Source organism: Podarcis gaigeae (assembly GCF_964106915.1).
Source record: "Podarcis gaigeae genome assembly, chromosome: 11".
In the NCBI taxonomy this organism is placed as follows: Eukaryota; Metazoa; Chordata; class Lepidosauria; order Squamata; family Lacertidae; genus Podarcis; species Podarcis gaigeae.
Window position 1 is genome coordinate 61,940,430 of NC_139687.1, and position 27,857 is coordinate 61,968,286.

The following is a 27,857-nucleotide window of genomic DNA, read 5'->3' on the forward strand; positions in this document are numbered from 1 at the left end:
TAGAGTACTTCACAAATATCAAATGATTGCTATTGTTATTTAACATAAATTAATAAATGGATGCCTGTGCTTTGCTGGTGCTTGATTGGGTAATTATTAATTAATAATAATGATACATAATAATGTATTCATTTCAAAAGAAACATCAAGGAGGTAACACAAGACAATAACCAGAACACAACAACAATCATAATCCAGCACCGATGGCAGCACACACACAACACCCACACCACTGGCAGGATTGACAACAACTAATGCATATGTATTATGCATATGTTAATATTTAACCTCTTCTTAATTGTGTTCCCTTACATGTCCATTCTATATTGGACTCCATGTAGCCATTTACAGATAGGTAGCCGTGTTGGTCTGCCATAGTCAAAACAAAAAAAATTCCTTCCAGTAGCACCTTAAAGACCAACTAAGTCAGTTCTTGGTATGAGCTTTCGTGTGCATGCACACTTCTTCAGATACAGCTCATACCAAGAACTGACTTAGTTGGTCTTTAAGGTGCTACTGGAAGGATTTTTTTTTGTTTTGTCCATGTAGCCATGTTTTATTTTCAAATCTCTAGTTTCCTGTTAATCACATTGCTGTGAACGTGCACTTTATATTTGACTTTCTTCAGGAACATTTTGTTCTGGATTGTTTTATTTGAAGTTTTAATGTGTTGTAAACCGCTCTGAGATTTTTCTCCCTTTACAAATATAAAGCGGCATGTCTTGTATTTGTTTAAAAAGCAATAAAAGCTTGTATTTTAAAAAGCAGGATAAAAATGAAATAATAATAATAATATTTTTTTAAAAATAAAAATTATTAGTTCCTCCCGACAAGCGGCCGCAGCCTGCAAACCGGAAGCGCCTCTCGAGCGCCTCGGCTCTCGCTCTCTTCCGCGTCGCGTCATCGGCGCCGTGACGCCACGCGTCGCTGCCGGCCGGAGAGGAGGGGGGGGGGCGCGTGCGTGCGAGCTTGCGCGCGTGCGCGTTGGGCGGGGAGACAAGATGGCGTCGCGCTGTTGCCGAGGCGGGTACGGAGAGGGGAGGCGGCTCGTCGTCGTCGTGGTGGCCGCGGCCGGCGGGGACTTGTAGCTGGCAGAGCTGCGGGCGAGCGTGACGAGTACGAGTAGCAGCCTCAGCATCCGTCATCCGGGGTGAGTAGGCCGGAGGCGGCGGCGGCAGCGGCGGAGGTCGCCCCTCAAGTAGGGGGCGAGTGTCGGTGGGGCGACGCGCCTCTCTCCTCGCCGCTGAGGGGTGTGCGCGCGCGCGTCCTTCTGCGCAGGCGCGCTGGGGCGGGCGGGGTTGGGGAAGGGGAAGACCCCCGCAGGGGGGGATGAGCCCGGGCTGCCTTGGCTGCGCCCCTCAGGCGGACCTCCATCCCTGACAGGGACTCGGGGGCTTCGCTTCTCCGTCCCCCTGGGTGGGCGGGAGGGAGGGAGGGCTCGGTGGTCGCGGGAGCCCTCCTGGCCTGGAAGGTCCCGAGTTCGAGTCCTGGCCGACTTCAAGATCGCTGCCCCCTCCCTCCCCTCCCCTCCCCTGGGGTCTGAACGCCGGTGGCCCCAGCTCCACCCTCGCGGCCCGGATTTTCATCCTCAGGTGGCCCTCACTGACGCTCAGTGCCTCTAACTAACTATATAAATGTGTATGTGTATATATATATATATATATATATATATATATATATACACACACACACACACACACACACACACACACACACAGTTCTTCCCTGTTATGTGTGTGTGTATGTATGTATGTATGTGTGTCTATCTATGGGGATACTCTCATTTTGACTCAAGGAAATCACCAATTCCTAGTTCAGATTGCTAAAAATAAATACAGTAAATTGACAAAAGTACAAAGGTTCACATAGTGTTTAGGGGTATGCGTACCCCTGCGGCCTCCCAGAAAAAAACACTCTGTATGTGTATATAGTGTGTGTGCTTATGTCCCGCCTTTCTGGCCGTTGTTGCGCCCCCCCCCCCTTGGCTAAAGAGGGAGAGATTGGGTCTTCTCCTGGTCGCAGAATTTGGTTCGTTTGTTTATTATTGTACTTGCATACTGCTTTTCATCTGTAGGTCTCTGGGCGGTTCACAGCATAGAAATACAAGATGAGGACATAAAAGTCATAATAAAAAGAAGAACATAACAAATAAACAGCCCCCCTCCCCAATACATTTGCAATAGGAAAGAAGCTAGTTAAGGAGTGTGTGGGGAGGGTGGGATGAAAAGTCGATCACTGGGGAGGGATCAGTTTTTCAAGGCCAAAGCAAAGTGGGGAGTTGTATGCATTCGTGTTCCGCTCTGTCCAGGCTGGCATTCCTTCTTGAATAGCAATAGGTGACTCATGCTCCTTTGGCTGGCGGATGGGAATTGTAGGATTCAATCGACTTCACAGGGCTGTTGTAAGGAATGAAATGCTCCTGATTAGTCAGAGGCCTTCATGTTGCACTATCCTGCTGTGATTAGAGCAGTCCTTAAGGTAAGTAGGACCTACCAGCTCTTGGTTGTGTGAGTTGGAACAACTTGAGTGACAGTTGCTTCCCTAAGGTGCCCTTGTGTGTTTGTGGCAGAGGGATGGAAGCAAACTGGTGATTTCCTGATTTGTAGCTCAGACTCATTTTGGTGACTAGCATATTCCAGTTCTGGAAAAGAGAGAGTATTTTGAGTGCTTTGAACAGAGTAAGCTCTGTTTAAATGTGAGTCGTTGGCTGTTGCAGTGCAAATAGCAACAGAAATTCCCTGTTCTGAAATCTCTCCCTTGTTGGTTCCTGATAAGTAGTTTAAAGGAAACAACCCATTCGCCTCTGACTTGCATTTTGAGGGAGATAATGAGGGTGTACTTTGTAAGGATATTGTAGAGATTACTGTTCTCAGAGCAGACCGTAGAACAGGTGACTAAGGCTGCCCAACAGAGGAGATGTTTATTTTATGGAGATATATTTGTCATATATATCCTGCCTTCTTCCAAATAGCTTAGAGCCTTAGACCAGTGTTTTACTTGAGGTAGAGAGTTCAGGTCTCGCTCCTTCCCTTTGCTGACTTGACTTGACTGTGTAGAACACAGCACTGTCACTGTTTAATGCAGAGTACCAGTATTTCAAATATACATTTCTCTTGAAGTGAGGAACTGCATCATTTGACAGGTAATAAATTTTTGGCTGGTTTGTTCAAAGCAAATATGTGTATTTATTTAGCAGTATATGCTTCTGGCTGCTTGAAAGGGTAGAGGGATATCACTACTTAACATGATTGGTGTTGGACTTACAGAGCTTGTGTGTCTTGAGGGGAAAAAAATCTCATTTTTGACTGGTAAGATCCCAAAGTATATAAGCATGCTGTCATTTTAATGGGGAGTCCTCTTCTCAAACATCCCATGTGGAATAGCTTCCCATGTGAAAAATCTCTTGGGTCACATTATTTATTGGAAACCTTTATGAAAGGTTTGAAGAATAGGAGACTTTGTTTTGTATGTGATATTCCCCAACTTTGATCCTCCAATGATCCCCTTATATCTTGAGTAGAGCCTAGCAGCGCAGTTTTATTACGTGCGTGGGAATAAGCCCAGTTTAACATGAGGTCTCCGTGTAAAACATGCACGGGATTGTGCTGTAACTAATACTACTATTTTCCACTCGCTTCAGAATTGGGAAGATAGGTCACCACCTTTCTCAATACACTGTTGCAGGCTTTCATCCCGAAAGCCTTCCGTCTTGTCTTTGGAATAGAATAATGCTTTCACTGTTCTCTGTAGGTAGTTTAGTCAGTTGTGTTTACTAGGTATTCTGACTGGGTAGGGCAGCACAGAAAGGCCTTTTTCTGGCCTGGGGTGGATTCCAGTCAACTCAAAACACACACATACTGTGAGGGACATGGATCCCAGCGGAAGTAAATAACTTTTCTAATCAATGTCCATTATCAGTGAAACAGTGTAGTGGTTAAAGTGTTGGGCTAGAACTGGGGAAACCCAGTTTCAAATCCTTGTTCTGGCTCTGAGCTCATCGAGAAGACCTGGGCAAGTCATACGCTCTCAGCCATACCTACCACACATAGTTCTTGTGAGCATAACCTTGGGGGGGGGGCATGTGTGCTATCGTGAGCTCCCTCAAAGAAGAGCAAGATTTAAAATTAAAAGACAAGAGAATTCAGGTGAGGAATGCTGTGTTCTGATTGGCTATAATAGGCTTTGTTCTTTTATTTCAATTTTTGAGTTTGCCTGAGGTGGGGAACTCTGTAGGTGATGACACCGTTAATTAGTGTGCAGTGCAACTTCCTTTTACTGAGTCACAGTTACTTCATTTGGCGTGTTGTCTTCTCATGGGTTCCTTGCCAGTCCTCCAGACATAACCTTTTAAAAAATTAGCAGAGGTGATGCTGAATGAGACTTTGTTTGGCACAATTAACATACAATCTTAACAGGCTATATATCTACAGTATATTTAATTGATAGATTATTGCTGTTATATTCCATCTCTTACCAGAAGACCTTATGCTGACTTACATGGTACTTGCACTCTCCATTTTATCCTCCCAACAACTCTGAGGTAGATTAGGCAAAAAGTGACTTGCTTAAGGTCCCACAATGAGCTGCAAGGCTGAATAGTGTTTTCAGCCTTGTGCTCTGAATCCTAGGCCAACACTGTAAACACTAGAACACACTAGCTTTCCAAACTGTGGTTATTTGGAGCATGGTAAAGTCAGTGTTAGAAACTGGACTAGAAAAGGTAGGAGCTAAATGGCTTCTGGGACCTTGGTTGTGGGTACCAAAACAGGATATCTAGTCTTCACTGTGGGGGTCTGCAACACTTTTTATTTATTATTTTGATAAGCATGAGTTAATATGCAATTCACTTTTGCATTGACACAAAAGTGTCACTGGTAACACTGGTAACATACTTCAGTTTTCAAAACACTCTACTCTTTATTGTTAAACTCCTTTAACATATTGTCTATCCCTAACATATACTTTGAGGTTTCAAATCTCATACATTTCAATAATCCTTGAGTGTCAGCCAGGTTCCAAAAATGGCACCCAGAGTTTTTGAAGTGCTCACAAATGGTGAATATTTTGGTGCAAAATGTGCCTGGCTCCCTGCTAATTTCAAGCCCTGAGTAAAGTTGGAGAAATGAATCTTCTCTTAAAACTAAGGTAGCACTTAGACTTGATGATAATGTGTGCAGCAATAATTAATTCATGGCCTGAATAACTTTTCACTTTACATTTATAGAAGTTAGCCATGCAGATAAAGGGGGACGAAGCACACTTGGTGATTTCAGCTACGTTACACCTAGAGTAGACAAGTCCGTCGATTTCACTGGGTCTGCTCTGAGTATGACTGAGTTGAACATCACTCAATTTTATGCAAACATAAGATTCTTGCAAACTAAGCAATGTACACTCTTGCAGTGCTGTTGCAATTTGATCTTCTGTAGAAAGTTAGGGGAATGCCGAGTATTTTGGCTTCCATCCTAAGGCTGGCATAATAAATAGCGAGCAAAAAGTAATCTGAATCATGAGTGTTTTTTAACTTCAAATGTTAACATGCGTGCTGTCTTGTGACAGCTTTTAAAAGAAACATTTCGACTGAGGTTTTCAGATAGGGAAAATGCTCTCAGTGTTCTTCTGTGGGATGATACTTACTTTTAAAGACGTTGAGGAGCTTCAAGAATTAAAAGGACTCTGAACATTTTCAATCTTAACATTGTTTACCTGAAAGTAAGGTCTATTGGTGTTCAGTACAGCTCACTTAATTCAAATGTGTTGAGAGATGGAGGTATAAATCTCTATGATGCCCTGGCAGCTAAGGCCTTTCTAGTTCTCCAGTGGGCAGTATATTAAGTTGCATAGACATATAACAGGACATTAGAAGCAGAGATGTAAAAATGGCTTGATGTTGATGTTAAATCCTTGACCTGGTACAGAAAAAAACACATTGATTAAATAATTATTAAATGGCACAAGTCTCGCTCGGAAGTCAGCCGAACACTGGTAAGTAAACATAATAGTGCCTGCTATGTGGCAGTGTGGGCTGCAAAGAGGTTCATTTTGCAGCTTGCATTATCTTCTCTAGTAGCAGGCCAGTGGAGTTATCTTGGATAGTCTGGAGGTTACTGACTCCCCGTGTGGGGGAGGGACCTCTGAAGCTCCAGGAAAACCCACCGGGACCAACTAGCTACACATATTGAGGATGACTTCGGAGGGGCCTTGATTCTTTGCTTGTTGCAGCTCCGGTTGAAGTACCCAGTGCCACTATTGAGAACAGTTTGTGGAATCATTTTCACCTTAGGCCAGGGGTCGGCAAGGCTTACCAGGCATGGACCGGATCACTCCCGCAGAGATCCTCCCTTGGGCTGCTTCCCGCGTGACATAAGAGACCCATAAATTTTATTCTTTGTTGAGAAAGAGCATGTCTTTGCAATAACTTTCACCATCAAAAACTTTTGATTCCATCGTGCCTTCACACTGAAAATTTAGGTTTTCTAAACCTCATTTTTCCACCAAAAAACTACATTTATACATTTAATTAGGCATTTATATAATCTTTTGAGTGCTGGTGTATTTTTTCCTGAAATCCTCAGCATGTTATTGAGCGCTGTGTAAAATTTCAAAGAGATCTGATCATTGGTTATAGAGAAAAAATATAAAATGCACACAAGGCCGAGGATCTCAAGAGGAACAGAAACACAGATTTCACAAAACTTTGAAGTGCTATAAAATTAAAACCGTTTGAGATAGAGGGGGAAAATTAAAGGGGGTTTCTTTCAACCATAAGGGAAGGGTGTACACCAAGTTTCATCAAAATCCGAGACGGTTGGTGGCAAAACCCTTGTTTTTTGCATTGATTTGATGTGGAATGACCCCAGATGTTTAACTGATAATTGATCACAGTCAGTCCTAGTGATGTTAAATTCTCAAGAATAATCTTTTGGAGAATATTAATGAGAATATTAGAGATTTTCATTTAAAATAGGAGAATATTCATTTTAATGCATTGAAAATGATACCATTTTAATGCATTGAAAATGATATAATTAGTTAATATACATGTTTATTCATGGGTAAACTTGTTCAGATGGCAACCAAAAACTGTACAGATACTTTTATTCAATGGGGCAATGCCGTGAAGGTTTGATATAAGTAAATTCAGTAATAGGCTATCTTGTGCTTCTAATAGCGCTAACACTTAATAACTGTTTTGGTGACTAAAACACAGCTTGATAAACAAAACTATATGCATACATATAAAAAAGAAGCCATTAACATTAAATATATGATCATTATATGATCATATATTTCAGTATGTCAGTCTCTGGTAAATGGCACCTTTTGCCATTGAATGGCACTGCAAAAAAGAGTTACTGGCATTAAATAAAAGTATAGAAATGTCAACTGTTTAAATCAAGGCCACCTCACATGCTGCTACACATAATTGTATAGGCCTAGGTAATTTAAGTGTATAAAGCATTAAAGCGACTTCCTGTAAAAAAAAATCACACTGTATGTCCAAGGGTATAGAACTGCTTAGAATAAAATCACACCAAAATAGAAAAAAGGCTGTTACATATAGTTGAAATACATATAAATCCAAATGTTCATCAAATTAAATGAATAGCATTTTTAAAACTAAAAAAAAAATGTTTTCTGTAGTTCACATTTCAGAACTGCCACTGGTGAATGAGACAATGCTCAGTAATGTAACTGGATAAAAAATAATAATCATTACTCATTACTTACACTGGCAATATTACAGCTTGACTTATTATTTACTAGATTTTTAAAATGTGGGTTGTAAAACTGGTTCTTACATTAGAATTTACAGTTTGTGGAGAACATTCTCCTGAGAATTTTCTAGCAGAGAATATTCTCACCTCACACCACTAGTCAGTCCATCAAAATGTCAACTAGACATTCCATTTTGCCCACTGTAACCTTGGTTCAAGGAGCCATAGGGTGCCTAGCTTATATATTTGAGTTTTCAGCAGTGGTTGTGGGATCAGTTTCAGCTTATGCTGCCAGCTGAGTTTGATTCTTTCCTACATGGATTATTGTTTTGTGCCATTTAGGTCATGACCCTTTGGGTGTAGCCCGTGTGTGTATTTTCTCAAGGTAATAATCTTGCACATACTTTGAGAATGAGTTACTGAACCCAATGAAAGACAGCAGTTACTTATTATGGTAGAAGACTGTTCTGCCCTGTAGCTGTGCTGTGTTAAAAATTGGACTTGCTTCAGCTGCCAGAAAATCAGCCTGGATGAAGGCTGCATGGTCCTCTGACCCTTGTCCTCAACAGGTGGGGGGTTTTCCGGGGGGGGGGAGGGAGAGAAAGGCACAAGTGTTCTTTGTGTACAGAGAGAAGGCAATGGATTGATATGCGAACATCCTGTCTGTTCAACACCATCCTATGAGTAATTTGTATGAATGGGAAAAACTACCTTTTAATGATCTGGAAAATCTTTGGATGAATGACAAGACAGATATTATTGCAGACTATCTTGGACGCGGGTGGCGCTGTGGGTTAAACCACAGAGCCTAGGACTTGTCGATCAGAAGGTCGGCGGTTCGAATCCCCGCGAGGGGGCGAGCTCCCGTTGCTCGGTCCCTGCTCCTGCCAACCTAGCAGTTTGAATGCACGTCAAAGTGCAAGTAGATAAATAGGTACCACTCTGGCGGGAAGGTAAACGGTGTTTCCGTGCGCTGCTCTGATTTCGCCAGAAGTGGCTTAGTCATGCTGGCCACATGACCCGGAGCTGTACACCGGCTCCCTCGGCCAATAAAGTGAGACAAGTGGCGCAACCCCAGAGTCGTCCATGACTGGACCTAATGGTCAGGGGTCCCTTTACCTTTACTATCTTGGAATAGTCTTAAGTGTGAAGTACCTTTTAATGTAACTTTTTGTTACAAGGGCGACACAAGAAGACCCCGGAAGGGTTCATTATGCCTTTATTCCAGCTGCCTTAAAAAAAACCCCAACCCTTTGCTGTTCTTGCGTGGCCACTTCTCATCCTAAATTTTCTGTTCCACATTTTAGTTGATCTCGATTGGGCATGCTTGCAGTCACTAGTAGACAGCAACAACTTTTACCTGAACTCCCTCAAAAAGGTCAATATACCTCCCTAACCTAAGTAAAGCTCAAAAACTTTGACCAGAACCCCAAAAAAGGTCAACAACTTTGACTTTTTTCCCCTAAAAAAAGCTCAACAACTTCCACCTGAAACCCCCCCCCCCCCCGGGGTAGATCACTGCCAGTTTGTTATTCTGTGAGTAGATCACAATCTCTTGGGACGTCCCTGTATTGACCATTCCAGTAAACTGTGGATATATCATATTTGTCCAACAGGAGAGCTATTTTTTATTTAACAGATTTATAAACTGCTTCACGGCCAAAGCTATTGAAACAGTGCCACAATAAGATAAACTACAAATAATAAACATTTTTAAAACAAAAAAAAACCATTGTTACAGTTATAGAATTACTGTTTCATTAAATGACTGGGTCACATTTCTGGGAAGGGCTTCTTAAACCAAAATGTCTTCTGTAGCTGCCTAAACATCAAGATGATAGGTGCTGGTCTAATTTTGGCTGGTAACTGATTCCAGAGGCCTGGAGCTGCAATAATAAAATCCCAGCTTATAGTGCACCCCTGAGGCGTGGTATTCTCAGCAGTGCCCCATCTGACAATATAGGGGCCGAAGTCATTTAGGTAACCTGATGCCAAATTGTTTGCCTTGCACCCTTCATTTATTTAGGAGTAGAAATCCACTTAGCCAAATGTTGTACTTGGTTACTTAGCCTTAAGGGAAATACTGTTATTATATCACTACTGAGAACTTTGGGGGCTTAGCTACTATGTGAGAGGCTGCTGTGCTGCAGTGTTTTTCTTATTCTGGTCACAAATTTCCTGTGGAGCAAACTTAAGAGTGGTGGGAACATCACACCCTTTGGTTCTCTAAGAACTCCAGTTGTCTGCACGTGGCCATGAAGCATGGGATTTATTTTATGAAGTGAGCAGCCTTGGCTATGGCACACTGGGCAATTCAGTCAGATTGGAAATGTTCAGTGGATGGGGATGGGAAGGAGGTGGCATGCAAAAACGGGGAAAGTATTGGCATGCACTCATCGGCATCATTTTGGCTGTCAAAATGACCTTCCGCATGATGCCCACATCTTTTGTTGGGCCCTTTTGAAAAAAAGTTTATGCAAATTACTTTGTATAGCAATAATAAAAGAGCCCTATGTGTTGAGACCCAATGTTTATCTGCTCCTGCATTTATTTATTTTTACAACATGAGTTACCCAGCTGTCATGCCTCTACAAAGCTTACAATTCTGGCATGAAAGCCAAAGATCTCCCATAGCATTTGTGTCTCCTGATATCTCCCTCTCGGTGGGTTACTGTTGCTTATCAGTGGATGAAATGTGCTAGGCCTATCTATCGAAAGTGTGATATCCAGGATCCTAGCCCTACTCAGCTCCATTTTGTAAATTGTTTGCACCTGGTTTGTGTTTCCATTGAAATACTAAGGGAAAGAGGGCTGGTTAATTTAAGGGAACCGGGCATTAGCTTGTGATGATGTGTGTTGTCTGCTTAATTCTTACTGATTTGCAAAAGCTGCTATAGTATGAAAGATAAAGGCTGGCTTATTATATACACCTCATTGAGGCTGAAGGTGAAAGATGGTAATTAGTATGGAATTGCATAGTTGCATGAAGACAATAAAAATGTATGACTTAATGTTCCCTGAACAAAATCCAATTACAGGTTAAACGTATAACAGAGAAGCTGAAAATTAAATGCTCGATTTAATGTGCGAGAGAAATATGAGGCAAACCTATTTGGGCCTGCATGTGAACAGGGAGAGATATAGAGGTGGTACTTAAGGGCAAAGGGGACGCAGGTGGCGCTGTGGGTTAAAGCCTCAGCGCCTAGGACTTGCTGATCGAAAGGTCGGTGGTTCGAATCCCTGCGGCGGGGTGCGCTCCCGCTGCTCGGTCCCAGCGCCTGCCAACCTAGCAGTTCGAAAGCACCTCCGGGTGCAAGTAGATAAATAGGGACCGCTTACCAGCGGGAAGGTAAACGGCGTTTCTGTGTGCGGCTCTGGCTCGCCAGATGCAGCTTTGTCACGCTGGCCACGTGACCCGGAAGTGTCTCCGGACAGCGCTGGCCCCTGGCCTCTTAAGTGAGATGGGCTCACAACCCCAGAGTCTGTCAAGACTGGCCCGTACGGGCAGGGGTACCTTTACCTTTACCTTTACTTAAGGACAAAATGAGAACTTCAACAACTGCAGGATCCCTCTCCCTGAATTTGCTTCCAGCATACAAAGCGGGGTGGGAGGAAAAGAAGTTGCAGACACATTACAGGTTAAAAGCCACTCTCTGCCTGCCTCATTTCTCCCGAAGATCTCTTTCAGCCATTTAGGTCCACTTTGACCAGGAAATCAAGCACAGTGGTACCTCGGGTTACAGATGCTTCGGGTTACAGACTCTACAAACCCAGAAATAGTATCTCGGGTTAAGAACTTTGATTCAGAATGAGAACAGAAACTGTGCGGCGGTGGCAGCAGGAGGCCCATTAGCTAAAGTGGTACCTCAGATTAAGAACAGTTTCAGGTTAAGAACGGACCTCCAGAATGAATTAAGTTCTTAACCTGAGGTACCACTGTATTGGAGCTATGCTAAAAGAATGCAACTGGGAGAAGAGTTACAGAAGGATACAGTAGTGGCAAGTGAGATAAGGCTCAGAAGAAGGCTTCTCCTTAAATGCTCGTTTTCATACAATAAAGCTACTTTTGATTTATCTTTGTTGACCAAGTCTTCAGTAGAAGTACCACCAGGTTGGCCACCCCTGATCTATTCATTAAAATTATATGGTTCATTTTCATTAGGTTTATCTTTTATGAGATGAAGCCAGTTTACTCCCATGTACAGAACTGGGCTTTCCCATGGTCACGCAATGAGCTCATGGCAGAGGAAGGGCTTTTAAATCAGGGCTTGACCTGCTTTTAAGTCCTAACAAATCTACTTCAGGCATGCTGAAGTCACATTGTAGTCTAAAACATCTGGAGCAGGGGAAGGCAACCTAAGGCCCGGGGGCCAGATGTGGCCCAATCGCCTTCTCAATCCGGCTTGCAGACAGTCCAGGAATCAGCGTGTTTTTACATGAGTAGAATGTGTGCTTTTATTTAAAATGCATCTCTGGGTTATTTGTGGGGCATAGGAATTCATTCATATTTTTTTCCAAAATATAGTCTGGCCCACCACAAGGTCTGAGGTTGCTGACCCCTGATCTGGAGAGCTGCAGATTGAGGAAGGCTGCTGTTCTTTCTAGACCATGCTGGCTGTCAAAAAATACTGTTTTGAATCAGGGTCCTAAGAGTAATGGTGAGGGATGTTGCATCCTTAGGAAATGCTTCACAAATGTTGCTGCTCTCCAACAGCATTATGTTCCATGTGACAGAGAGATAAAGATTTGGAAGCACTCCATTTTTATATACATGGATAGTTGCACCAGTTGTCACAACAGAGATATCAGTGTGTCTCTTCCAAGCTGCTTTTAAGAAACATTTCTCCCCTTCAAGGTCTGTGGTCTATGAAGTATAGCAGTTGTGACAATAGTGTGGAATAACAGGTACAGTCGATGAAAGATCAGATCAGAAGAATCTTTATTTGCATCAGCTACTAGCCGTAGCAGTAAAATAAAAATAAAAAATGTACTGAAAATAGTACAGAATATGTATACGAAATACATTTTGGAGGTTTACATCAATAATCAAATAATAGATCTTACTCTAATTGCCCCTGCTAATTTTTTTGCAGTTTTTGCTCTCACTTGAATGACAATTAATGAAAGGTATTCTATAGTCCAAGTCCATGCTAAATTGGATCCGGTTTATAAGCAGTGCAATTTGGGGGAAATGGGGAAACTTGCTCCCCACCCTGTCCTGATTCATTCAGAACTGCCTAATTTCAGAGGAGTCTCCTGTTGAATCACTGAATAAGAATAGGTGTGGACATACCTCTGTTTCAAACTTGAATCTGTTGAGTCCTTTATACCAGAGAGAGTACTGTGTGTAGATATGTTTGGGGTTTATCGGGTTTTTTAATATTCATGTCCACTGTGGATTTATTTTAATTTATATTTATTAAATTTATATACCACCCTTTATCCAAAGATCAGAGGACAGCTTACAGCATTAAAATTTCTTTTGATAAAAGTGAATGTCTTTTAAGTTTACATTTTTGTCACTCAGGATACCGCAGGATAAAAACTAAAGAGTATATTCTTCTTTGCGATAATACACAGAAAACAAAATGCCCAAAGGAATGCTGTGTCATTCTTCTGACACAGATTTCAATACAGTGATAATTTCACATGACTTCACGTTTTTCTCTCGGCTGAAGCCAAGTGGTTTTGCTTTGTTCAATATCCCCAAAACCTTCATTTTTTTGAGGGAGAGACTCCTTTTTCATAATCCCTGTTGAGTTCTAGCCTGTGTCATGCCCCAGTAATGTCAGGGACTTAACTCATCCTTTGATTTATTTATGCCTCAAGTAATTGGGGGGGGGGTGTTGCCATGTCCATGTCAAAAAATACTCTTCAGAATACAGTACCTTGGATTGCCTTTAAGTGAAAGTGCCGCCGCCTCAGATTTTCTGTTGCTGGTAAAGAATAGGAGCAGTTTTGTTGCAACAGGAACTCCTCCAGGTGAGGCCAGGCCTTGAGTTACACAGATGTGCATGTGTGGAAACACTTTTGGAATACCCAGCACATCTGTAAGATTAGATCAGCAGCATCCAGACTTGCAGATTTTGATCATACTGAAAGCGAAGCCGTTAGGCTTGAAGTTTCCTCCTGTCTGCCTGGTGTAAGCTGTGTTGTGGAACGAGTACGTTTGTATACCCTTGGACATTAGATTGTTGAAGGGGCAACAGACAGACCCTTGCTTTGCTGATAATTGATACTGACATTTGACAGTTTGTGGCATAGAGGTTGTGCAGAGGAAAGGGCTGTTGGGTATAGATGGGGGGGGGTCTTGATAAACTGACACTTCATGGTTTCTTGCAGTCATTTTTGCTGGAGAAGCTGTGGATTACCTGATTGCATACTAAAAATTATGTTAGCATGCATGCACAAATACCATAATTGGGATCACAGTATTTTTGATGCAGAGTTTAGAGAGGACTGTAGTAAGGAATGGAGTAATAGCAATCTGAGCAGTCACAGTGGCAAGTTGTTTCACAAAACTTAGTGGCCAAAGGAGGCACATTCCCCCCTCCCTGCCCACATAAGGCCCTCTCCTCAATTTTGTTTCTGATTCTCATAACCCTTTTTTAAAAAAACAAAAACAATGATAAGTAGGATCTAAATTTTCATGCCAGATCTCAGGTGTGTAGAACACAGGGAACTCTGTCGATAAAGAAGGTTGTGTTACCTGTCACATTAAAAAAGCTGAACTAATATTTACGGGATGACTCCACTGGATGGAGAGTACGTGTTGGAGGTGTGGTGATGCAAGGTCACTAATGCTGTTTCAAAATGTCTTTCAGATTCTAAATGGCTGCTCCGAAGTCAAGGTCCGACTTTCATGGTAAGTGAAATGTGTGTCTTTTGTTTCAGGTGTGGCAAGGGGAGGCTGTCTTTCTAAACATAGTTCCAGTTACAGATAGTTAGCCGTGTTGGTCTGCCATAGTCAAAACAAAAAAAATTCCTTCCAGTAGCACCTTAAAGACCAACTAAGTCGGTTCTTGGTATGAGCTTTCGTATCTGAAGAAGTGTGCATGCACACGAAAGCTCATACCAAGAACCGACTTAGTTGGTCTTTAAGGTGCTACTGGAAGGAATTTTTTTTGTTTTTTCTAAACATAGGTTAGGGTGTTCCTAAGCAATTGGATAGGGACACGGGTGGCACTGTGGGTTAAACCACAGAGCCTAGGGCTTGCCCATCAGAAGGTTGGCGGTTTAAATCCCCGTGACGGGTTGAGCTCCCGTTGCTCGGTCCCTGCTCCTGCCAACCTAGCAGTTTGAAAGCACAAAGTGCAAGTAGATAAATAGGTACTGCTCCAGCGGGGAAGGTAAACAGCATTTCCATGCTCTGCTCTAGTTCGCCAGAAGCGGCTTAGTCATGCTGGCCACATGACCTGGAAGCTGTATGCCGGCTCCCTTGGCCAATAAAGTGAGATGAGCGCCGTAACCCCAGAGTTGTTAGCGACTGGACCTAATGGTCAGGGGTCCCTTTACCTTTACCTAAGCAGTTGGATAAGAAATACTGTGAAGGTATTCATGGAAGAGCTGGCTTCATTGTTGTTTTTAAGCATTTACACACAACTTTTCAGGTACACGGTGTCCCAAAGTGGTGTACAGAATGTTGAAAATGAAACTGTGCCAACAAATAGATTTATACAGCATTAAACAGAATAGCAGTGTAAAGCTAAGTAAAGCCATCAGTCAGAATGAAGCATCTTGAAAAGTAAAGTTTAACTGGGCACTGTAATGATAACTGATAGTGACAATTCAGCTTCACAGAGGGTGAGTTCCAGAGGTTTGGCACCACAGCAAACAAGGCCCTTTCCTGGGTCTCCCCTACTTATAACAGAGTTGGGATCTGTAACCTGAGATGTGGTGAGGATCTCTGGTCCCAAAATAGTAGTATTGACTGGAAGGCATTCCCTTTTGACTAGTGACCTGACAGTAGTAGGTTCAGTCTGGTCAGGGGTCAACCCAAAATTAAGCCATCTTCAGATAAGCAGTTAGGCCAGCCTTAACCTGGAAGAAGAAAATGCAGTAGGTTGGAAGACAGAAGAGAAAAACAATCCGTGTTCCACTTGGTGGAGGAGGGGGGATGGTTGTGCATAGACACATAGCCCTTGTTGTGGTTTTCTATCATGTGGCTCTTGCTGAACAGTGCCTTTCTCCCACGATGTGATTTCAAGTTGACAATACAAAATTTCTACCTAAAGGAAGCTAATGATGACACAAGAGAGCTTTGCAGCAAGCGCAGCTCTGGATAGTTCAAGCTGTGTCTCTGCATACAAAAGAAGAAGAGACTGCAAGCTGAACGGCACAGATATCTTCTTTCTTTTGTCCTGCTTGTACAACGTACTAAGCATTTGCTGAGATAAATATTTTCCCCTTCAGTCAAAACACACACCTCCTCCCTCCTCGACTAATGTCTGTACTTTGCCTAATACCAGGTTTGAGTGATCGAATCCGCTAGCATTTTAGAACTGCAAACCCATTCACTCTTCTTCCATAATTTGTTTGATGCTTGATTTTAATCTGTTCGGTTACCTGAGACCCTTTTAAATTTCTGAGATTGAACATGGGGTCTTCTTCTGCGAGCAAAGCACATATTCTACCACTAATCTGTGCAGAAACTGGACTTATGAGCTGCAGGTCTCTTGTGATTGCCATCCTGTATTAGCTCTTCCAAGGGAAAATTCATTGGTGTGGGACGACTTTAACTGGAAACACCCTGGGAAGAAGAAATATGGACTTCCTCACCAGTTGTGCATTGTCACCTAGATGCGTAATATTTGTTCAGGACTGTCTCAGGTGGCCTCTTTTGCACATAGAAAGAATCTGTACTAAGGTGATCACTATGTATAAAAGGGATGTGATGTAATTGACCAAGAAGAAGTAGAAAGGAGGAACTATTATTGTTCATTGCAGAGAAGCGCCTATAGTGCCAGATAGGTGTTTTGGGAAGTCTTTACGCAAATTTTGCTCCTTTGTCCAAGAAGGTATTTCAGTTCTGAAGCGGGTTTTTTGTTTGTTTTGCAACAATAAGCATTATTAGTTTGCACCTTTCAGACCTAGCTTTCTCTCTCTTTTTGCATTCTCTTTGTTTTCTGTGCCTCCCTCCTCTGACCAAGGCATACATTGCAAGTGCAGAGTACTGATCAATGCACACTGGAGATATTGAGTGGCTGCATGGCTGTGGGGAAGGTGACTCTTGTGTTGGTTCTCCAGCATGTGAGTTTATGCAGGGTTACACTGGCCATTTAGATAGCAGCCAGTATGGGAGATTCCAAGATGCTCAGAGCAGTTCCTTCCTTGTTTTTCTTATTTCAGACCTGGACTTTGAATTGGGAAGCATGTGCTCTCAGAGAGTAGACAGGATACTAGACAGGATGGGGGCCAGATGGACCAATGGTCTGGCTTGGTGCAAAGCAGCTTAATATATCCAACATGCATGCACCTTACAAGCTGCATAATTAGGCCTGCTGATCCCCTGAATCTGTTGCTCTCGCCTTTGGTTCCTGTTGGCTCTTCTTGCTTGCATAATACTATGAACTGTCCCTCCCCTGCCTGATAATATTGGACAGTGCAGCGATATGAAAAATAGACTTGGGATGCCAACAGCTGTTGGAAGCAGCTGTGTGAGCTCAAGGTGCCTGGGAACCCCATTAAGCCCATCTCCCATCTATGGAGGCTGTTTAACTGAAGGCATCTGCTGCTGACTATTATATAGGTGCTGCTGGCTATTATATAAGTTCATGTTTATATAAAACATGAACTTTCAAGCATAAAAACAGAAGGCGATTTCTAACTAAAACTGCTAGTGTGGCTATTTTTATCAGTGTTCAGGGAAATTGGGATGAAGCAGTTTTTGGAAGGCTTTTGCAGAGCCAGACACCATGTCACATTTGAATTGAATATAAACCCCAACATTCATTTGCTTTTCTGTTGGTTTCAGACTTTTAAAGCCTTGCTGTTACTGGGGATTTGGCCTAGATGGGCGAAATGGGGTTGTATTGACTGACAAATGCAAAGTCACTGATGTGTTTCATTCCCTCTCCTTAGGGACCTTCAGTTACCTCGATGACGTCCCGTTCAAGATAGGAGACAAGTTCAGAGCACCAGCCAAAGTTGGCTTGCCCATTGGCTTTTGTTTGCCTGACTCTCCACAGCTTGCAAGAGAAGCCCAGGTGAGACTTGCTTGTTTTGTACAGGGTTGCAACAGAAAGTCGTCTACAACTTGTGGAGGCTTCCTTCTGCATAAGCATACTCAGGACTGTGCCTTTAGGTAACAGATTATTCTGCATTAACCTGCTGTCCAAGATTAAAAGTGTTTCACTCTGAACAACTAAAGCCAGGCCCCTCTTTTGTTAACTGCACTGGAACGGCTGCTTCTGGTCCCCTTAAAATAGATTTGGGTAGTTTGTCAACACCTGCCCTGTGCCTGCTTTAATCCACCTCAAAGCCAAATAAGGAGAAGTAGCTTCTGAAGCAAGCTTAAGTCATCCATGCAACATCCACCTTTGTTAACCAACAGCAGAAAATTCTTATTGAAGATCAGGAAGAAGAATTGCTTCCCTTGCTTGATTTAAGGGTGTTCTAAAAGTTGCTGGATAAAGGCTTTGTCTTCACAGCTGGTTGATATTGGCCTCACTTAACCTTTGCAAACTGTAAGATAATACATTTAAGGGTTTTAATCCTGTTCCAGGTGAATGTTATCCACTAACACAGGGGGAGTCTGCCTTACTATTTCTGGATAGTTTTTAAAAATAAATCCTTGCGTGCTCTCAAGAAGCAAACAGCAATTTCAGGTCATTTGGAACCGATAACTCTGAAAGACCCTCTAGGTTTTAAAAATAAATAAGTCATGGAGTAGAAAAAGGTTTTAAAAAGAGGGAATTATTCCTATTTAATAACTTAAATATTCGGTTAATATTTCATAAAAGAGAAGTATACAATATTGAGTATAATTCATGATGATTATTATCAAAAAAATTATTGCATTTACTGGCAACCAGACTACTGCAAAATGGTCCTGCTTCATCTGGGCCTCACCTTTATCATGTAAATGCACAAAGAAGAAAATCTGTGCTGATATCAGCAGCTCTTATTTTTTCCTTAATATATTTGACTACAAGGTTCCAGTTACTTAGCTCTTCTTTATCACCCTCCTCCTTTTCGCCTAACATTGCTGTAGTTTAATCATTCCCACTTGTCCCCATATTTAATTCTATTTTAGTTTGGCTTTGGCTTTTCTTCCAGTATGTGGCATATAATATTCGGTTTGATTAGATTATTTAATTTCTGTGATGTTTAATATAATAAAAATATATCTAAGCGGTGAACAAACAGAAGCAACAACAAACAGCTTAACAAAATATTACAGAAATACACAGTTGCATAAAAAAATTACATGAATACAGTTACTAATACACATATAAATCAATATCAGTTCATTTTCCTTCTGACACACTCTTCCTCTCAGCCTCTGGGTTCTCACTCAGGGTCGAAACAAATTCTCAGCTCACCCATAAAAGTCTCACAACCAGAAGAGTTCCTGGAAACAGCAGTTATCACCTAGTATCTATTTGTTTGTTTTCCACCCTTCACTCTAAGGCCACAGGGCAGGTTACATCATTAAAAGCACAACCTTAAAAACAGCTTAAAAGCACATACAACCATTATTATTAGGCTGTCTGTCAGTATGCCATATTTATTTGGTATATAAATGGAATGATGTAGGTCCTAAGAACCTAAACCTCAAGTGTAAAGAGGTGCCCTTTCAGCATTCTCCAAAAAAGTATAATGAAGGCGCAGAAGCATCTCTGTATCTGGTGTACTTTCAGTCTTCTGTGTTTCATGTTGGCTCTTGGTTCTGTGCAACGTATCTTGACATCTCACGGCCCGTAATAGGTACGGGCAACTGTGGTGATTCTTCTCTCCCACCCTGGCCAAGCTGCAATGTTAGCATAGGCTAAAAAATTTTGGGGGACAAACTGGAGTGCTCATCCTCAGTTTGGTATTGGTCCCAAATTGCTTATACACTTAGCCATGTCATTAGAGGTACCCCCCCCCATTCTTGAGAGAGTGTGACATTGCTAATTCTCCTTAGTGTCTCAGCAGCCTTTGGCATCATCGCTCACAGTATCCTTCTGAAAAGGTTCTTGAAATTGGAGGCATGGTTCCTCTGTAGTTCCATTCCTAATTTGGCAGGGGGCTGATTTCCAAAGTAAGCTTTGGAGAAGATGTGTTTGCCAGCATAGTTCCTGCAGCTCTTTCTTACCTTGTTGTCTTGCGTTTTCCTCTCCCCCCAGTATGACTTCTCCTTGGAAAAGAGGACTATTGAGTGGGCTGAGAACATTAAACGAATCCAGGCTGCCCAGCAAGAGGCTGAGCAGAGGGCCGAGGAGGCGCTAGCAAATAAAAAAGCAACCTTCGAGGAGCAGAAGCAAGCAGGCTTCCCGGACAGCGGCTGCCCAGAGAACGCCATCCCGCCTCCCATGAACCCCATCATTGCTAGCCTGCATCACAACTACATCCTCATTCCTACCCCTGCCAACAGCAGCACCGCAAAGCAGAAAGTTCTGAGTCCGCCCCATGCGAAGGCTGATTTCAACCCAGCGGATTTCGAGTGTGAGGAAGACCCCTTTGACAAACTGGAACTAAAAACACTCGACGATAAAGAGGAGCTGAAGAACATTCTGCAGCTCCATGTTGGTACTCCGGGGCCAATCATGGCCCAACTTCTAGACAATAGCTTGCCCAAAGCAGCACCTGAGTCTGTATTACAAGACCAAGAGGTATTGGCGTCTTTGGAAAGGGCCAGTTTGGACCTCAAGCCCCTTCACAAACCAAACGGTCTTATCGCTTTACCGCACCTGGGGGGTTGTGAAAAGATGTCCTTGTCTTCCAAAGTGTCCCTCTCACCCGTGACGTCGGTGAGCAATATCAAGTCGCTCTCCTTCCCGAAGCTCGACTCGGACGAGGGTGACTTGCAGGCGGCAAAGCTGGCAAGTACGTTCCCCGGCACAGCCTGCCTTCGCAACGGCACTCTCCTCAGCTCGTTGCAGAGCAAAGCCAGCGAACTGAATGGGCACCACGTGGCTGGGCTCTCTGACCTCAGCGTGGACGGTGGCCCAGAGGCACAGACGTTGCCCCCCACGTCCAGACTGCCTTCCCTGCCCAGCTCAGTAGCATGTACAGATGAAATGCCAGCGCTCACCACAGCCACGGTGGTAAGTTCCTGCGCAACTGAAAACGTTGCTTTGGGAATGGAGACCTTGATGTGGGCAGGGGAGGGAAAGGCTGGGTTGGGCTGCAGCTGGCTAAAATAACCCAAATCACATTTAGATGCCTTGTTGCCATGCTGTTGCTGTTGGGGTGATCGATGCGTTGTATTGCATGGGGGTCTACGACAAGTCTTCCTGCCTGCACTTAATGCCTACAGGTGCCCTTATGTTCTGTATTTTTGTGGTTTTTATACTGTAAACTGCCCTGTGATCTTAGGATGAAGGGCAGTACAGTCATACCTCGGGTTATAGACGGTTCAGGTTGCGTGTTTTCGGGTTGCGCACCGCACCGAACCCGGAAGTAGTGGAACGGGTTACTTCTGGTTTTGGTGCATGTGCAGAAGCACTAAATCGTGACCCGCGCATGCGCAGACACGGCGCTGCGAGTTGCAAACGCAGTGGGTTGCGAACATGCCTTCTGCACGGATCACGTTCGCAACCCATGTGTCCACTGTATATAAATACAATACATAATAAATTGATGAAAGCAAGTGTTCCTGCTGCACCCCTTCCCTCCATAGCAGCTATTCTGCCACTAATACTGCCTGGCTAGCTTAATGTTCTTGCAGAACAAGCTAGTGAGGGTTGCTCTGGTTCAGTTGGCAGTGTGGCTGAATGTACAATCTGGTGCGTTCCATGGCTTTCCCTGGGGATGGCTATGCAGTCTGTACCAGGGTGTGCAATGGAAACTAATTTCTAGGAAGCTGGGCACCTTTAAAGCCTTAAATACAGGCACCCCTTGCCCCCCCCCAGTTATGCAGGGGTTACATTCCGGGCCCCCCTATGCATAAGTGAAAATAGAGTCAGTGGGTAGCATCCTCTTAAAAGCCTCAGCACCTGTCTGTTCCTGCTCTCCAGCTTTCTCACCGTACAACTGTCTCTTCAACTAGAGTTGAAGCTCTGGGGCTGGTTGGAGGACAGGCGGAAAAACAGCTGCTGCTCCCATGCATGTGTCAGCTGCTAGGGAGGGAGGCTGAGCAGCCTTTAAATTGCCCCACTGCTCCTCAGGTCTCCTTGAGGGTTCCTCTGCCCTCACCGAAGTCCTCCTTGTGCTCTGGGGAGGGTGTCCTCACAAGCCACAAGGACTCTCTAGCTCTCTCATGCCCTTTCCTGGTTTGAATCTATTTTTTATTCCCTGGCGTCGTACGTATACGTGGTCATGCATGATTCAATCATGCTGTTGTGGACTAGGGCCCTTTTCAATATGAAGTTGGTTCTAGCATACGAAAACTTATTATACCATAATAAAATTGGTTAGGCCAAAAGGTGCCACAAGACTTCTTTTCATGTAAAAACAAAAACAACAAAACTCGGCCCCTTGGAGAGGGTGTTGTTAGCATTTGCCCAGCAAGCTGAAATGTTGCAGTGACTTGAGTATATTTCCCAGTAGAGATTATCCTGATTCTTGGCCTGTGTGGATTAAGCATAATCCTATTGCGCATCCTGGAAGTTATTTTTACAAGCCTTCTTCCTATGACGAGGAAATGTGAGTTCTGGCCATGCAGGTATGAGAGTTCATTCGTAACTTTCCCTGCAGCAGAGTCTCTTGTCGGTTCTTGCCTTAGTTGTTACTTCTCCTCTGGGTTTTCTTGTTTTAGGAAATCCCTTTAAAGGGAATCCTCCTTTTTGCAGGACCTGCTTTTTCTCCAGCTGCTTATCTCCAGCGTGTAATTGATTCTGCCTGTCTTACTGATCTTGCTGGCATGGCAAAAGCTGGCGGTATGCCTAGCTATACAGGGGCTTTGTCTAGTTTACACTGAACTGTGTTTGCCTTTAGGGAAATCTTGAAACAAGACAGTGAGGTTGGGAGAGTACTTGGTCTCCATAAATGTGTTCCCAGGTTAGTTCTTCTAGGTACACTTACTACTTTTTTATGGGTTTCCTGGCAGGTAAATGGTAAATAGGCCAGCTCATTGGGTTTTTTGTTTTACATTGGCAGACTAAAGAGGGGTCCCTCTCCTCCCAAGTGCTGTCATTCAAGGGTGAATTGATTTCAAGAAAGCTGACTTTAATAGCTAAGGATTAGAAAGAGCAATGCAATTTATTGCTGGGTTCCCATTTTGAAAACTATATATTCCAACTAGTTGTTCTGCAACTAGAACATACTTGGAAATAGGGCTGGGCGATATATCAATATATCGTCCAAAACCGGTTTGAAGTTCACATTGTGATAACCGTTTCATAATATTTCACCTGGCAATATATCGTGAATTGCAGTGTGTGTGAGGGGTTATCATCAGCTAAACATTGCAGTCTACCACAATGTCTGAAATAAGGGTGGAATTATACAGAGGCGAACAGGACAATGTCCTGGTAATTGCTACTACTTAGGGGTCTAAAACAGATAAATGATGATATTATCAATCACTGCCACTGCAACTGCCGCCGCCTCCCGCCGCTGCCAAGAGGCCTTGCAGGCTGTCTCTCTTACTGCTGACACGTCCCATGGCAAGGCCTGCGAGGTCACCGCTGTTTCTGCCACCACCACTTATGCTGCCAAGCAGGCCTGCTGGCAGACCCAGATTATTTGCATTCACTAGACTCATTGCTGTACTTTGGATTGTCCTGAATAACACAATTTGGTATCCAAGCCCAAAACCACGAGTCCTGTTTGGATGCATTTTGGCTTGCCTGCTGATGAAACTGTGTAGTGATTGATACCATCATTTATCCATTTTAGATCCCTAAGTAGTAGCAGTTGCCAGGACATTATCCTGTTCGCCTCTGCATAGTTCCTTCCTTATTCCAGATATCATGCACAGCCCTACTTGGAATTAGATTGTGTCTTAAAGTTAACACAAAGCAGCCTTGTATGCAAGTATTTGCCTGCTAGAGGCAGGTCACAAGGAATTCCATAGCAGCAAGCGAAGCCAACTCGCTTCGCTTCTGCGCTTGACATGGAAAAAAAGGAGCTTCCCTTCTCTGGCCTCCATGGAAATGCAACAGGCTGCTGTAGGGGAAAGGGGTAGGTGGCTTTATCCTTTATAGCAGCATTTGTCATTCTGGTTTGGCGAGGGTATGAAATCAAATGTTGCTGGGAGGGGCTGTCTTTCTTGGGCTCGCCCCTTTCTGAGGTAACGAGTCTTGCTGTGGCTTCCTGTCCAGTTATTAGCCACACCAAGATTAGCTTTAGACATGGAGGGACCTCATGTGCTTCTTGGAGGAGCTGTGCATGGAGCCCCAAAGTACTTACCTGTAGCTCTCCACCTCTTGTGCTTGAGCTCTTGGCTATTATTTTGCCCACAGAGGAGGAGGGGATTGACCACAGATCAATCACATTCTATTACAGTCATACCTCGGGTTACAGACGCTTCAGGTTGTGCGTTTTTGGAAGTACCCGAACAGGTTACTTCTGGGTTTCAGCGCATGCACAGAAGCGCTAAATCACGCTTTGCACATGCGCAGAAGCACCAAATTGCAACCTGCGTGTGCGCAGATGCGGCACTGCGGGTTGCCTCCCGCACGTGCCTCCCGCACGGATCACATTCGCAACCCAAGCATCAACTGTATTGTCCAATGGCTATTAAGGGTTTATAGGAAAACATCTGCACTGACTTACATTGAGACTGCAGCATCCCAGTTTCTCTCTCTTCCTGAAAGAGGTTTGTTTCCCTCTTGTTCAACTAGGTAACTCACCAAAGTTTCCTGATGTCTCAAGTGCCCAATACCACCAGCTGTGCAAAACGGCCCGGCGGCTCCACGTATATCAACGTGCTGCAGGCCCTTTCCTCTAGTGAGCGGCAGTGTGTTGAAACTGTTGTCAACATGGGCTATTCCTACAAGGATGTCCTAAAAGCAATGAAGAAGAAGGGCCAGAACATAGAACAGGTAAGAGGAGCCTTTTCCCTGCTTCAGCAAGCCAGGAAAAGGAAGTGAGACTGGATGAAAGCCAACTTTGGCCTTAGTTTGGGTTTTGAATGGTAGATGCTGTACAATGTCTGAAAGGATGTGGGTTGTAGATCCTTGCATCCTACACATCTTGGTAATACTGGGCCCAAGAACTTATGGTGCTCCAGCAGGGGAAGGGGGTACTTGGGGCAACAACTAGCCACAAAATATTTTCAGACCTTTATGGCCATATTAGTTTGCTTTCAGGATGTCTGTTACAAGTGTTCTTGGTAGCCAATTGGACTTAAAACAATCTCTGAATTGTGGAGACTGGGAGAGGGCATTATGACTCAGTGGTAAAGCTCATGTTTTGCTTGTAGAAGGTCCCAGGTTTAGCATTTCAAGCCAAAGGAACGTGGGTGCCAGAGATTGGTCAAAAAACTGTTATCTAAATCCTTGGGGAGCTGCTATCAGCGAGAGTAGATTCTCCTGCGCTAGATGGAGCAGTGGTCTGACCTGGTATAGCTTCATCTCTTTGTACTCAAAAAATATCAGTGCAGGCGTGATTTTGCATGGCCCAAGCAGGTTTGTTTGTGTAGCTTCTCCCTCCTCTTCAGCCTTTCTTGTGGATAACCTGTCACTAAGAACCAGTGACAGAAACCCCCGATAAGCTTCAGATACTTGTTAGAAAAGGCTTGTTAGTGGGATCATGCTTGCGGAGCGACTGCCTCAGTTCCTGTCTGTCCTGTTCCTCCTTGTAGGTCCTTGACTACCTGTTTGTCCATGGGCAGCTCTGCGAGAAGGGCTTTGATCCGCTCCTTGTAGAAGCTGCTCTTGAAATGTATCAGTGTTCAGAGGAGAAGGTGAGTTTTCAGCTGCTGGATGCGCAGTGGTGCTGTAGAACCACTCCCGTGATTCAGCTTAATCATGTGTGCTTGGCTTGCTAATCTTACTGGTGCTGCTCTTTGACTGTAGCGACTGTCAAATCCTCTGGCTTGTATTCTGAATATCAGGAGCAGTTGTCTTGCACTTGTGATGCTTTCGTTGTAATCTGCTCCCCGCCAGCTTCACCCCAGGCTCAGGGTGGAGCTAGAGTCTGGTGCCTTGCCTGACTACATCTGAGGAAAGGAGCACCACAGTAGAAATCCTGTTCCCCATTTCAGAAACAGGTGTACCTTGCGCTCTAGCTGGAACTGATAACCACCACTTCTCACCACCTGGGTCTTAGTACCCCAGACCATAGTTCTGTTCCATATCAGGGAGTAAGACTCCCATCAACAGGCATCACACCCCAATTCTTGGATATGAGAACCACCCATCAGGAGTGCTTCAGTCTTGTTAGGATGTAGCTTGAGTTTGTCCCCCTCATCCAACCCATTGCTGCCTCCAATCACTGGGTCATCTCCAATAGTGGTTTCATTTGGTTCAGATGGTATCCACTGGCTTCATATAAATTTATCTTAGGTGTGTAATGCCCAGGTTGCTAAGAACTGTCTAACCTAGGAGATCTGTCTGGTTCTTACTTAATGTAATTGTATTCTTAAGTGTCTTTTAATTGCTTGGATGTAAATTCTTAAACGTCATGTCTTGGCAGTTCTTGCATGGGGCTCTGTGCTTTTCCGTGGCTACTCCTTAATGATGGAAGACTGATCCAGAGACGCTCAGTAGGATATAAGTAATCTTCCTTCCAGATGGGGGTCTCTTCCTAGCATGCTCTTAAAGATGTCCTCTTCCTTTCCCCCCCTTTTTCATAGACAACAGAACTTCTCCAGCTAATGAGTAAATTTAAAGAAATGGGATTTGAATTGAAAGACATTAAAGAGGTTTTATTATTACACAACAATGACCAGAACAATGCACTGGAAGATCTAATGACCCGAGCAGGAGCCAGTTGAAGAATGCGGGAAGGAGCACAGACATTGCCCTGCTCACCAGACCCTTTGCCGCCACCATCATGTGGCTCTCCCTGCAGGCACTGGAAGGAGGACAACACCGCAAGGATCCTGCCTTTCCCAGATGCTGAGAGAGCTGGGGGAGCAGCTCCGTGGGCACGCGTCACTCCAGGGTGCTCTTCCCAGCGGAGAGACCCCAGCCCACGTTCTTCGATTAAAGTTTAAGTGTCCTTTCCTAAGTTTCCTTTTTTTGGCTCGGCCACGGAGAATCTCGACTGGAGTTGTACATAGTCAGACCAGGCTAGTTGTATTTCTCCCCATCCCACTCCCACATCTTGCACTGGACTCAGCCTGGCTCTGAAACGAACAATGCTTTGGCTCCTTGAAGCTGCTTTCATTTGTGCGTCTGCTTCTACTGAAAACATTTGACCCTTGGTCAAGATTAACACAAGTCCACCTTTAGTGCAATGGAACTTTCGGTTTTATTTGGTGGAGGGGGGAGGCTTTGGTTGAAGGTTAGCGTGTAATTTAAGTGTGACACTGGTTCTGAAACTGCCTCTATGCATACAGAGAAGCTGCATTGCTTCCTTTTCTGGTGTTTAGGCCCTGGCCGCCCACACGCTCTGGCCAGTGTGCTTGAACAGATAAGTTCTCAGAACAGGTAAGCTGTGAAACCCCACCTGGACCCCTTGCCCACTGGCTGGTTTCTGAAGTCTGAGGAAGAGACTTGAACCTCTTGGCTCTACTGTCCTCCCCAGACTGGTAGGTTTTATTATTATTATTATTTAAGCAGAGACCCATCTGGGAACTCGGCTACTCCATTAGTTTAAAATAAATACACAGTGTGAAATTGGAGGTCTGTCTTTCAAGCACTTTCTTTTTAATATTCACTGCATTGGTTCCTTTTTTTCCACACTGCTATAGTAATCATTAATCTATTAACATCTAGTAATAGAAATCAGACTTTTGGTTTTGATAGTACAATAGTGTATTATGTTGTACATGGTTAAAAGATCTAAATACATAAAAAAAATATAAGCAGTCTTGATATTTGGAGTAATTTGCTAAGTATTTTGGTTCTGCAGAAAGAGATACTAATAAAACCTTAAAATGTG

At 43.7% G+C, this 27,857-nt stretch overlaps 1 protein-coding gene across 1 annotated transcript; it reads left to right on the top strand.

The window, feature by feature from the left end:
• The first annotated feature begins 897 nt into the window (after positions 1–897).
• On the top strand, positions 898–27,857 carry UBAP1 (ubiquitin associated protein 1). Its single transcript, XM_083702834.1, has 7 exons — positions 898–1,150; positions 14,543–14,583; positions 17,799–17,923; positions 20,048–20,968; positions 24,650–24,850; positions 25,612–25,713; positions 26,605–27,857. The coding sequence occupies exons 2-7, from the start codon at positions 14,550–14,552 to the stop codon at positions 26,743–26,745; spliced, it is 1,524 nt and encodes a 507-aa protein (XP_083558960.1). The 5' UTR covers positions 898–1,150; positions 14,543–14,549; the 3' UTR covers positions 26,746–27,857.